This window comes from Delphinus delphis, chromosome 9 (assembly GCF_949987515.2).
Source record: "Delphinus delphis chromosome 9, mDelDel1.2, whole genome shotgun sequence".
In the NCBI taxonomy this organism is placed as follows: Eukaryota; Metazoa; Chordata; class Mammalia; order Artiodactyla; family Delphinidae; genus Delphinus; species Delphinus delphis.
In genome coordinates, this window is record NC_082691.1 from 93,701,731 (window position 1) to 93,714,964 (window position 13,234).

At 43.1% G+C, this 13,234-nt stretch overlaps 1 protein-coding gene across 2 annotated transcripts in view; it reads right to left on the reverse strand.

Moving 5' to 3' along the window:
• Positions 1 to 4,965: 4,965 nt before the first annotated feature.
• The window catches only part of MKRN1 (makorin ring finger protein 1), a 29,124-nt gene continuing 20,855 nt past the window's right edge, over positions 4,966 to 13,234 (reverse strand). For both annotated transcript variants that reach the window (XM_060020998.1, XM_060020997.1), the window contains 6 exons: positions 12,543 to 12,772; positions 11,545 to 11,771; positions 8,583 to 8,797; positions 7,722 to 7,832; positions 7,027 to 7,165; positions 4,966 to 6,670 (listed from right to left, as the gene is read on the reverse strand). In XM_060020998.1, the coding sequence (XP_059876981.1) occupies positions 6,458 to 6,670; positions 7,027 to 7,165; positions 7,722 to 7,832; positions 8,583 to 8,797; positions 11,545 to 11,771; positions 12,543 to 12,772 (1,135 nt within the window). In that variant the 3' untranslated portion in view covers positions 4,966 to 6,457. The remainder of the gene's footprint in view (positions 6,671 to 7,026; positions 7,166 to 7,721; positions 7,833 to 8,582; positions 8,798 to 11,544; positions 11,772 to 12,542; positions 12,773 to 13,234) is intronic.

The window sequence follows — 13,234 nt, forward strand, 5'->3', positions numbered from 1 at the left end:
GCAGCGAGCGGGGGTTAACACTTTGTTCCAGTACGTGGGCTTCGCACTGCGGTGGCTTCTCTTGTTGCGGAGCACAGGCTCAGTAGTTGTGGCGCACGGGCTTAGTTGCTCCACGGCATGTGGGATCTTCCTGGACCAGGGCTCGAGCCTGTGTCCCGTGTTGGCAGGCAGATTCTTAGCCACTGCGCCACCAGCGAAGCCCCTTCCTGTCAGCTCTTAAAGGCTGCTTGCAGTTCCTTGCCACACGGTCCCCATAGGCAATCACGACATGTGTGTTTGCTTTCAGCCAGGCCAGCTGGAGCATCTCTCTCCACTTTCCCTTTGGCAACCAGCCAGTGAAAACTCTACTTTGAAAGGATTCACCTTATTAGGTCAGACCTACCCAGGATAAGGTCTCTTTTGCATTATAATGGAACATAATCACAGGAGTGATATCTCCCATCATACTCACAAGTTCCATCCACTCAAAGGGGATGGTATGATATCTGAGCAAGGGTCATTCTAGAGTTTTACCTATCACATTGGATTCTTTGGGTTTAAAACTTTATTCTTTATGATTTTGTTACATTTGTTTAATAAAAATGTTATTAATATAAACCTGTGAATAGTTATCATGTAAATGAACACTGTCCCTTAATTTCAGTGCCCGTTTGCCTTTCCTTTTATAATTGTGTTGGTATCAAAATTTGTAATGCACCTGTGTCTCAAGCTGCAGTCCACAGACTACTGTCTCTGGAAATGACCCTTAGAGTCCCTAAGACTGTAGGTTGTGACAGCAGTGTTTTCGGAACTTTGACTATAATCCATATTAAGAAACACAATTTACATTTCTACCCGGTAAGACGTGTCCTTATCACATGAGATGCACTCTGACATAAATATACCATTCATTTGCTTAAAATGTTGCTTGTGGCCCATAAATTGTTCTCCCCATCCATGAATGGGTTACAACCTGCAGTGAATAACACTGCTCTGGAGCGGAGGTTCCATGTCTCTGCTACTCCTTTACTCCTTTATACCAGCAGTATGATTAGCAAGCAAACCACTTAAATGCACTGATCATCTCAGACACTTAGACTAGATTATAAGCTAGAGGGTAAGAGTTGTGTTTTGCCTATCTTTGAAGTCTGCAGGATTTAAACAAAGCATATCCTCTGTAAGAAACTACATTTCTTACATTTGAATCTCCTGATGCAAGTAAACAGAACTAGAAAAATGACCAAAAAAATCACTCCCCCCAAACCTTGAGGCTTAGGACTCCACAGTGTCAAGAGAGAACAGATGTTCAAGTCACAAAGGCCAACTGAGGGGATGGTGGTGAGGAAGAGTGTAAATCTGTTACTCAAGTCACCCAGAAAAGTGAGCTATATCCAGAAAGGAAGCAAATGGCAGCAGATCTGTGTAGACCCAGACGTGGAGTCCAAAGCTATAAGGCTTCCACGGACACACTACCTGCTGGACACTGGGCTAGTTAACTCCTGCACCTTGGTGTTCTCATTTGCAAAATGAGACAAAAACTGGCCTTAACTACTTTACAGGCTTGTGAGGATCAGTTCAGAAAGTTCGAGGGCTTCCCTGGTGGCACAGTGGTTGAGAGTCCGCCTGCCGATGCAGGGGACGTGGGTTCGTGCCCCGGTCTGGGAAGATCCCACATGCTGCGGAGCAGCTGGGCCCGTGAGCCATGGCCACTGAGCCTGTGCATCCGGAGCCTGTGCCCCGCAACGGGAGAGGTCACAACAGTGAGAGGTCCGCGTACCGCAAAAAAAAGAGAAGAAAAGAAAGCTCGCAAAGCGCCTTATAAAGCATCGTGCAAGTTCTCCCACGATGACAGGGTTACAGCTAGGTGGCACAGACGGCCCAATAATGTGCAAGTGGCTTTAGAAGAGTGATAGCTGAGGTCCCTGTGGGACAGGATTCTGCGGGTGCAGTGACTTCAGGGGAGGGCTAAGTTCTGGTTAGGCTAAGAAGAGGACCAGTTGGGTGTGTCACATGTTACTAAAGTACTGAAACTTAGCAAGATCATCTTGATATATTAGGGCAATCCAATATTATCCCTATAAATGTTACCGACACACTTGCATTGATATTCTTTTCTAAAAGGAAAGAAACTGTTGTAGCTAAGATAGTAAACTGGGCATACCCTGCAGGGTATCGACTGCCACTGATGGTAGGGTTCAGTACGAGGTATCGTATGTTCTGCCTCTGCCGGCTTCACGGCTTCAGCACACGTCTTTGGTCTGAGGGGTCGTGCCCTTTTCCCCCCTTTCAGGTCTCAGCTCAGATGAGCTCTCCCTGGCCAGAGACGAGCCAGGCCTCCCATTGAAAGCTCTCATTTTACACCTTTATAGTAGTTATCATAATTTATAATTACCAAAAATAATCACACAATGGGACTTCCCTGGCAGTCCAGCGGTTAAGACTCCACACTTCCACTGCAGGGGGCACAGGTTCCATCCCTGGTTGGGGAACTAAGATGCTGCATGCCGCGTGTTGTGGCAAACAAACAAACAAATAAATAACACAAATATCTCTAACTCCATTAAGAAAAGGACTACAACTATTGTTATCAGGGTATTTCATGCTAGGCTACATCGGCAAAGAAACAAAACAAAATAGACTCGCAAACCTCAGTGAATCTCTTGTTCATGCAAAATCTGATTTGGGGTGGAGGGGTTCTCTTCTCCAGTGACCTGGGGACTCAGGATCCCTCCACCTTGTAACTGTCGATTCAGCGGGGTGGCTCTCAACATCTCCTTGGCAGGAGGAGGGATGGAGGAGGCATGCAGCACGTGGTCTGGGTCAGTCACATGGCAGCAATTCAACTAAAGTCCTTCCTACATGTTTAAAAACTGTAGTACAAAATCTCGTTCTTCTAAAAAAAATTACATATTTTCATTAGTAGTATTTATCACCAAAGATTAGGCAAAAAAGCAAGTAAAGTTTGTAATAATGCTTTTCCTACTAATCATGTCTGTATATGATGTATCAATTTTAAAAGATAAAGTTTATTTATGTTTGTTCATCAGTACAACTTACTTGATCACCTTACAACTTACTTTCCACTGGATTATCTTGAATAGAGGTGCCTAAAAAGTACTGTAAACATAAATGAATATTTTAAATACTGAAAGTCTTTTACTTAGATTTCTGTATAAAATGACAACTCATTTCTTTAAACAGATGATTTCAACACAGGACTGGTTGTTATGCTGTGACAACATGAAGATCCAGAATTTCAGAGGCTTTTCACCCCCCAGCTGGCGTCCCATGCCCCTCAGAGGTCAGCTGAGCGTTCGCCCCACCTCTCCCTGCAGTGTGACCCAGGCCGGTGGAACCGCCACCTCCTCAGAAATCACACGTGGCCACAGGAAAGTGGAGAATGAGGAAAACCATGGGCTGACTGGCTCGTAACTTTCATCTGGAAATGATATTTGTCACTTCCGCTCACATTTCATCAGCTCACGAAAGTTAGATGGGCTTTGCCACTGTACCGCGCACCTACAGAAAGCCGACTTGGACATTTGAAGAGCGTGAATAACGACGACTACAAATACCTTTATCGACAGCATACCTCCTCCCTCCCTCCCCCAAATCTTTGGCAGTATTTGCTTCACTTTTCCTCCAATCTTAAAAAAAAATAATCTGTGAATGTCCACAGGAGTTAGTCACAGATGTAAACATCACTTATTGTTGTGTGGTGGCAGGAAAGACGTTGAGATGGTAGTTTTGTGCAAATGGGAAAGAAGTTTCACTCATCACCGGTGGTCCCCCAACCGTGTGCAATCGGCAAGCACACAGAAAGAGCTCACTTTCAATGTAGGCAGTGACCAGGCAGCAACACGCATTAAGGACAGGCTTATACATAAGCTTCCACTGCCTTTTCTGAGACACAAAGAAGGCTGCTCCGAACATCAACCCCCCTAAACTCCAGCACTAAGCCATTATCACCACCTGGGTCACGCCTAGACCATTCTCCCCACCAGACTCGGACATGCCGCCAACGGCGCAGCTCCTGATGAGCCTCTTCCTACTTTCTGGACACCAAAAAAACCAGAGGCTTGAGTCTCTGGCCCGGCTCAGATCCCCAACACTTCCACCTCGCCTCAGGCTTTCTAGCACCCCTCTGGGTCCCCAGCAAGGCCTCAGCAGCAGCAGCTGAAGGTGAACTTTGGGCACTTCTGGAAGGGAGCAGTTTCAGCTAAAAATCCACCAGAAGGGAGCTTACAGGAACAGACTCCTCAGTGGACCTTCAGCTATGACCATGACTACAGTAAGTTGCAATACACACAACCCTAGATGTGGAGACGTTTTCAATAGCATTAATTCTTAATATAGATGTTACAACTATTAATTCTTAATTATAGATACTAAATTATTTTACAAACAGGCACTGTAAAAAGGTTACTGAAGGTCTTCCATTGGAGTGGTGGAAGGGTTTTTATTTTAATAATAAAAAATTTACATAGGGAATTCCCTGGTGGCCCAGTGGTTAGGACCCCACACTTTCACTGCTGAGGGCCTGGGTTGGATCCCCTGGTCAGGGAACTAAGATCCCACAAGCGACGCGGCACGGTCAAAGAGAAAAAAAAAAAAATCACGTAATAGAATTAGGAACAAAAACAGCGTTATTTGCGGGTCTGAAGCAGGTTCAACCAGCACATGGCAACAGAAACTGTCAGTGCCACTGTCCAATAAAGAAGGCCTAAGGGTTAGTCTTAAAAATCCTAAAAAGAAATTTGACGATCCCAGCTGGTAAGGTTTTCCTCTTTATCTCTTTCTCTCTCAAACATTTCTCAGCAGGCTAGATGTTTTAGGAAAGGTGTCAACTTTTCTCAATGAACCTATATCCACAGAAATTTGACCAACGGATGAACTGATCCAAGAGGCGATGAAAGAAACAAATATGCTTTGACATCTGCACAGTTCAAAATGGCTCATTACACAAAACAGAAAGCCAAATTACGGGTTTTTAAAATTGTTTTATTTGGGAAAAGTGCGTCTTACAAAAGGGCAGCTGCAAAATACAGAGACCTCTGCAACAATTACTTGTTTTTGCTTAACGTGAAAGAATGAGTGGTATCCAAGGAATCAAAGCAGTAGATGGACAAATCAGGGGCATCTCCAAGTTATTTTCAGGAAATAGAGCAACAAAACGCAAATTTATAATTTCTGATCAAGGAATTCTTCTAACAATTTAACTTTAGCTTATCTCGTGGATTACCACCTCTCCGTCCCCTTTTAGTGGAAAAGCATGACTTACTACTGCAAACCAATTACTCCACTACAGGAAACACCTTAGAACATAGTTTTGAATCACACCTGTCTAGCTGCAAAGCTCAGGGATGGAATGAGGCAAATACCCACAAAAACGAACAGAAAAACCCGACAACAAAACCCCTCAAATGAGGACAAAGGTTTGTCAAAAAGTGCCTGGACTAGAAAGTCTAGGAGATCATAAAACATTAAATACAACTGTGTAACTGAGACCCAGTTTGTGTTAATACATGAGACAACCAGATAGTTTGAACTTCTATGGCTAAGCCCATTTCCCTATTTATAGAGACAGAGCTAGCCCTGCTCTATTAACAGCTACCAATGTACTGCTTTGTCCTTTAAGATCTATTTGCCACACGAGGCTGAAACCACTAAACTTGAGTTTTTCCACTAAGGCTACGGACACTGCATCTATGCAGGGATGAGAAGCTTGTTACACACTCACACGTACCAAGTCTATCAGCCCTTGGGAGTCAACTTCCAACTCTGCATTTATTTTATTCCACTATATCTTTATATGTGTTCTTTCACAATTTTCCTATCAGGCTAAACACAGTAAAAATCTCAACACAGTCGCACCTGGTTCTGGTTACCCAGCAGTAGTACTTGTGTGCAATTAAACAAGAGACCAAAACCACAGAACAAGTGCACAGGGTGGGGATTACAGGGCAGGGAACAGATATAAAAACACAGATGTGCAGAATTCACCAGAAACCTCAAGCATCTGCCTAAGTCTATAGCAGAAGGCTACATGCCACAGTTCAGATCCTTCACCTATCACCCCAATTCTTGGACCCCACAGCAGGGCCAATGCTGTTACTTTTGAACCTGGGGTCCTCAAAAGTGAGTACTGCAAATCCAGAAATGCTACCCTTGAACTGTGTGAATCTGGCTGAAAACAGATGACGCAACAAACCTACACTCTAACTGTCTGACAGTTAAATTCATGTTACAAAAAAAACTAACTTTAAGATTTATTTTTGTAACTTTCTGAAACAGAGAAAACAACATACTCCTTGGGGAAAGGTGAGGGATTGAGAAGACAGGCCCTGGGTAAAACTTGTTACGACAGCACCTGGAGTTGCGAGGCCTGCCTAGGAGAGAACCACGGGCGCTGCCGCCATGAGCGGGCACGGCTGCCGTCTGAGGCTCAGCAGACCAGTTCACACGCCCCGCAAAGCTGCTATAGATCCAAGTCATAAAAATCTTCCAGCTCATCGTGAAACAAGTCCCACTCGTCTTCAGAGTCCGTCAGGTCGTCGTCCCCACCTGCAGCCAAAAGCATAAGCAACATCTCGCCCAGCTCGAAGGTGACAACCTCTTCGTCGTCGTTGTCGAAGGGGTTGCCGTGCTCTCTTTCCTCAATGAGCTCCCAGAAGTGGTTCCTTCGTTGGGCCTGTAAAAAACAGGGCCGTGATAGGGATGGCACTGCCGAGTAGCATCTTCTATTCTCTTGTTTCTAAGGCAAAACGTCCAGCACACCAGAGGGCATGACGAACCAGACTTCTTATTTAGGGTTTCGACTTTACCAATTCCTCCCCTCTGGTTACTTGAGGCCAACAGCTTAGTCTAGAGCTTTAAGCATTCTAGTTTCTCCTCTCACAGCCCTCCCAGTTTGCCGAAGTTGGTTTCCTCCTTTAATGCTCTAGTCTCGTTCCCAGTGTTAATCTTCTCCTTCCCCTACCCCAATCTGTGCGGGACTCAACTGAGAGTGTGGTATTTCCCCTCCTTCAAAAAAACAGTGAGAGTTACCCGGTATCTGCTTGATGTTCCCACTTTCTGTCTCTGTGGCTCCTCTCTACGGCCATCAGGGTACGCATGCTTGTAAAAACAGTTCCCTCCAAATGGACAGCTCCCGCGTCCTTCATCAAAATACCTGCACGCCTTGTTGCTGGAAAGGAAAATATCGCAACCCTTATTCACAGTGGATTTCAGGTCTCTATTTGACTATCATCCAGGGTTTCTTTAAACAGGGAGGGATAGAACTGGTACGTCTGTTTACATCCCTTCCCAAGGTGTGTTCTTAAACACGTGTGTGCTATTGCATGAAACACTGACCAGAAACGGAAAATGGTCAAGTCTACTGTTTAACAGCCCTAGTACCGCAGATCCAGCAGAGAGAAAACCTTCGAGAAAGCCCACACACAGGAACATAGGACAACTGTAACATGGAATCAGGACAAGGCAGACCCCATTCCTGGGGCTTTAGCTCTCTCAGCAGTGCAGACTTCATCGTAACGCAGCCCTCTGGCGTGCACCCCAAGGACTGTGTTATAGCAAGATACAGAACAGGTTAAGTGTTATCAGCGGTGACAAAATAAACTGTACTGGGAAGTAAAAGAAAGGGTAGGAAGGAGGTAGGAGTATATAATGCAGCACTGTTCTTTTCAAAGTGAACCCAAGCGACGTTGGGATCTTAGGTTGAGAAAAGGCTGCAGTGCTCATACCTCATTGCCTCCTTGTATTTCTGAATGAGTTTCTGCTTCTCTTCTTTCTCCTCCACCCAGTACTCACTTGGAATGACAAAGTTAGATGTGATGCGGCATTCTGGGCAGGACCTGGGAAACAATGAACAGGCTGCAATGCAAATTCCCCTTCACAGGCCCACTCTCCTTCAAGGACACACCCTGGTGTGTCACCTCCAGGTTTAAAGACTTAACTGAAAGGCAAATGGGCTTTTCCTGAAAGGGTTCCACACACTGGTCACACAACTGACCATTTATTTTGAGGCAAGACAAACTCCTTTATAAATTCAACTCAACGGCTAGCCAGTTCATTAAAAAAAATAATAATAACTTAGGTTAAAAAAAAAAAAGAAGACATTTCACACAGACTCCTTTTTCTTTCGTTTAAATAAATTTATTTCTTGTAACTTTGCTCTGTTTAGATTATGTAGTTTTTGTTCAGTTATGAGAACAATCTTTAAAGGATGGTGGATTATTGGCTAGCTTAATGGATGGAATAGGAAAGTGGAAAATGTAAAATGTCAGGAAACATACATTCAGAGCTAGATAAGTTTGTTCTCTGAACCTAAACTGGCTAATCCATTAAACACAATCTCCTCAGAAAAAAGCACGAAGATTCTACTAACTGATACATATGGTTTCCTCATTCAAATAAAAGTAGATATATCAACTAATCTAGAAGCTAGCTGAAATACAAAGAAGAAATCCCAATTAGAAGAACCCCCAGTTTCAAGATAAAATGCATGCATTTAAATGCGGTCCATCTGGTTGAAAGTTGGCACAAGATACTAAATTCTTCCCCAAAATAGAAAAGCACAAACGAAGACTGGGGAGGAGCCTCACTTTATGATCTTGCTCTCAAATTGCTTAGCACTCCTCCACTTGCGAATACACTTGAGACAGTAGGTGTGGTTGCAGTTGGAGAGGATCCCGAAGCGGCGCTCGCTGGGGTTGGCTTTTTCATAGACCACCTCCATGCAGATCCCACACACCATGTCCTTGCTGCGCTGCACGGCAAACGAGAGCTCCATGTCCTTCTCATGGGCCTCGATGCAAGACTAGAAGAAGTGGAGAAAGGTGCAATCAAGTCATGGAATCACAACAACTTGACAGCTAAAGACTCCTGTGCAGAGAATCGAACAGTCAAGTGAAAAGATAATGTTCCCAATATGACACTGAAGACAGCTTTGTTCACCAGTGAGTACAGGTGCACCGACATCTGGGGACTTCACGATACTATAAAGGCAAACTCTGAGGACTCAACTGCAGGAACTAAAAAATTACCTAATTTTCTCTATTCTGCAACTCAACCCCTGCTGTTATTCACACTATAGTTTTTCACACTAAGTTTGTTGATTTTACAGGTTTCTAGATGGAAAATGTAATTAGGATTAAGGCTGTAATTTATAACCTATCAGAAAATAAGGGTGAAGGAAACTAACCTTTATTAGGTGACAATTATGTGCCAGGCATATAATTCACATTCAAAATAAAACAGCTTTATTGAGATATAACTTACATCCCATATAATGCATTCATTCAAAGTGTACAATGAAATGGTTTTTGGTATATGCACTGAGCTATACAACCATCACCACAATCAATACTAGGACATTTTCATTACCCCAAAGGGAAACTCCAAACCCACAGCAGTCACTTACTTTCCCCGACTCAACACCTGTAGCCCTAGGCAACGACACATCTGTGGATACGCTTATTCAGGACATTTCGTATAAATACACGGCCCTCTGTGACTGCCTTTGTTCACTTCGCACATTTTCAAGGTATCTATGGTGGCACAATATATGATTATTTCATTTTCTTTTTCTTGCTGAGTAATATTCCATCGTATGGAGAGACCACAGTTTGTTTTTCCATTTTCAGATGATGGACATTTTGGTTGTTTCTGCTTTGGGGCTGTTATGAATAGTGCTATGAACACTCATGTGCAAGTTTCTGTGTGGACATCACATACTTTTTATTTTAAATGAGGTATAATTTACACAACATTATATTACACATATTTTAATCTCTAAGAAACATGCTAATTATAGGAAATACAAAAAAGCAATAGAAAAGTCACCCATAGTCCCATATAACCAGTTATTTTAGTATATATTTTTATCCTTTTCCTAAACCTTTTTTTAAACATCTTTATTGGAGTATAATTGCTTTACAGTGGTATGCTGGTTTCTGCTGTACAACAAAGTGAATCAGTTCTACGTATACATATATCGCCATATCCCCTCCCTTTTGCGTCTCCCTCCCACCCTCCCTATACCACCCCTCTAGGTGGTCACAAAGCACCGAGCTGATATCCCTGTGCTATGCGGCTGCTTCCCACTAGCTATCTATTTTATATTTGGTAGCATATATATGTCCATGCCACTCTCTCACTTCATCCCAGCTTCCCCTTGCCCCTCCCTGTGTCCTCAAGTCGATTCTCTAGTAGGTCTGTGTCTTTATTCCTGTCCTGCCCCTAGGTTCTTCATGACTTTTTTTTTTTTACATTCCATATACATGTGTTCACATACGGTATTTGTTTTTCTCTTTCTGACTTACTTCACTCTGTATGACACACTCTAGGTCCATCCACCTCACTACAGATAACTCAATTTCGTTTCTTTTTACGGCTGAGTAATATTCCATTGTATATATGTGCCACATCTTCTTTATCCATTCGTCTGTTGATGGACACTTAGGCTAAACTTTTTTTTTTTTTTTAAAAAACAATCCCCTGAAGTAGGCACTGCTCTCCCGAATATATACAGGCGTTCAAACTGCTACATCACACAGCCAATACGCTGAGAAGGCAGAGGTCAAACCATACTCCACTGCTTCACCACCACCCACAGCCAAAGTGAGTTTATTAAGAGATGATTATGATTAGAAGCAAAATCTGCTCCAATAAATATAAGGTTTTTAATACAGGGTCTTCCCAACAAAAAGAAATTCATGCAGTAAATGGGCTTAGGAAACCATAGTTTGAAACCTTCATCCATCGCTGATGAGAATGTAAAACAGTGCAGTCACTGTGGAGAAAGTTTGGCAGTCGCTCAAAATATGAAGCATAGAGTTACCATGTGACCCAGCAACTCTATTCCAAGGTAATCAAGACATATGTCCACCAAAATTTACACACGAATGTTCATGGCATTATTCATAATAGCTGAAAGGTGAAACAACCCAAATGGAAAAACAAAGTGCTGTGCAGCCATACGGAGGATTATTACTCAGCCATGAAAAGGAAGGAAGTACTGATACACACTCTAACACAAACGAATCCTGAGAACATCTTGCTAATCTTTAGCCAGTCACAAAAGGCCACATATACGAAATGTCCAGAACAGGGAAATCCATAGAGACAGAAAGTAAAACAGTTGTTGCCAGGAGCTGGAGGGAGGGAAGAACGGAGAGCAGTGGAGCTAATGAGCCAGAGGCTTCTTTTCTGGGATAATGAAAATGTCCTAAAATTAGAGAGAATAGTGGTTGCACAACTCTGCGAATATACTAAAAACCAATGAAATGTGCATTTTAGAAGAGTAAATTGTATGGAATGTGAATAGAGAAGCTGTTATTTTAAAAAAGAAGAAATAAAAAGGAAAAAAAGCCCCAAAAAGTCTGAGGTTCTAAAGCACAATTTTCTTGATAAAGCAGTCAAGAAGCCTAGGAAGGAGAACACCCCCAACTTAATGATAATCACCATTCAATTCACCAAACGTTTCTTTGAAATGAACTGACAATGTTGTGAAAGGGAAAATATAGTTCTCACACCTATTAACAGAATATCTTCCTTAAGACTTACTTTTATATGTTGTGATCTTTGGGCAGCATCCATTGGGTGGAGGACCTGCAGCCCACACATATCACACGAGTCTCCGTGGAGATACACACAGTTCTCCCCATATCGGCACTCTCCCACCGCAGCATAGGGGCAGAGCTGCTTCTTTGTTTCCACTGCAGTTTGCTCCTTCTCTGATTCTTCCTTGGTCACTGAGCCCTGCAGGGGTGCTTCAGTGGAGGAAGGGGCAGCTGAAAACGTTTAAGAGTGTGGTAAAGGTCCAAAACGGATAAGGCAGATACATGAACTATAAATAAGGTAACTGAGAAACTAACTGAAAAGAAAAAAAAAAATGAAAAGAACTTCAGTTAAACTCCAAAGCAGTCTATTGAACTAATTCCCTTACTCTTGAAAAAATGAATTTCTTCTGATACTGACATTTCCAAGATTAGCCTTGTTTTAAAATTTTTTTTAAAAACCTTTTTACGTATTTCTTGTGCAACTGTACTGATTAAAGGAGAGATGCTTGGGACTTCCCCGGTGGCACTGTGGTTAAGAAATCCGCCTGCCAATGCAGGGGACACAGGTTCAATCCCTAGTCCGGGAAGATCCCACATGCTGCGGAGCAACTAAGTGTGTGTGCCACAACTACTGAGCCTGTGTGCTAGAGCCCGTGCTCCGCAACAAGACAAGCCACCACAATGAGAAGCCCACACACCACAATGAACAGTAGCCCCCGTGCGCAGCAATGAAGACCCAATGCAGCCAAAAATGAAAAATGTTTAAAAAGAAAAAAAAAGGGAGAGCAAGAGGCTTCAGTTTTTCAAAACATTCTAAATTCATTACTATTGGGATTCAAAAAGTTTCTTTCACTCCATCTGTTAAGTCTTAGGTAACCTAATTTAAGAGTATTAAGATTAGACTAAATATGAAGATTGGAAGCAGGAAGCTTGTGAAAACTCAGCTAATTGATGAACTACTCCCTATCCCTCTGACCTGTTTTTATTCTTCAAAATACTCACTACGGCCACAGTAGGGCTGCCCAGGAACAAACTCAATGGCGTTCACCCAGTCTTCTGAACCTGCTCCTACAGTTGAAAAGTTTGAATTTCTTGACTCAGCTTCGCCCATATTCATTTCAACAATCGGTCCAACTACTGATGAGAGACTTGAGGAAGCAGCAAGGAGTGACTTTGCAGTTAGATCTGTAGCAGTTGCTTCTTCCTGTTTCAATGGCTTGCTGTGTTCATATCTTAAAAATAAAATAAAACAAAATTTAAAAAGTCGGCAGTCACTGTCTAACCAGAAGCCTCTAGATGGAATATATTCCCTATCCTGTCCTTGGGTTCTTTTCAAACTACTGTGCCTATGAATCACGTGGAAAACTGTTAAAAGGCAGATACCTAATTTCTAAGTCTGGTGCAGCCCGGAGTTTTGCGTGTCTAAGCAGCCCTCACACGTGCCACTGCTGCTGCTCCAGGGAGGGACCAGTGTGAGCAGCAAGGCCATGAACCAGGGGTCAGCAAACTTAGAGTCAAATACACACAGATTTGGGGCTCTGCAGGTCATATTGCCCATGTTACAACTATTCAACCCTGCAGCTGTGGTTCAAAAGTAGCCATAGGGGGCTTTCCTGGTGGCGCAGTGGTTAAGAATCCACCTGCCAATGCAGGGGACACGGGTTCGAGCCCTGGTCCAGGAAGATCCCACATGC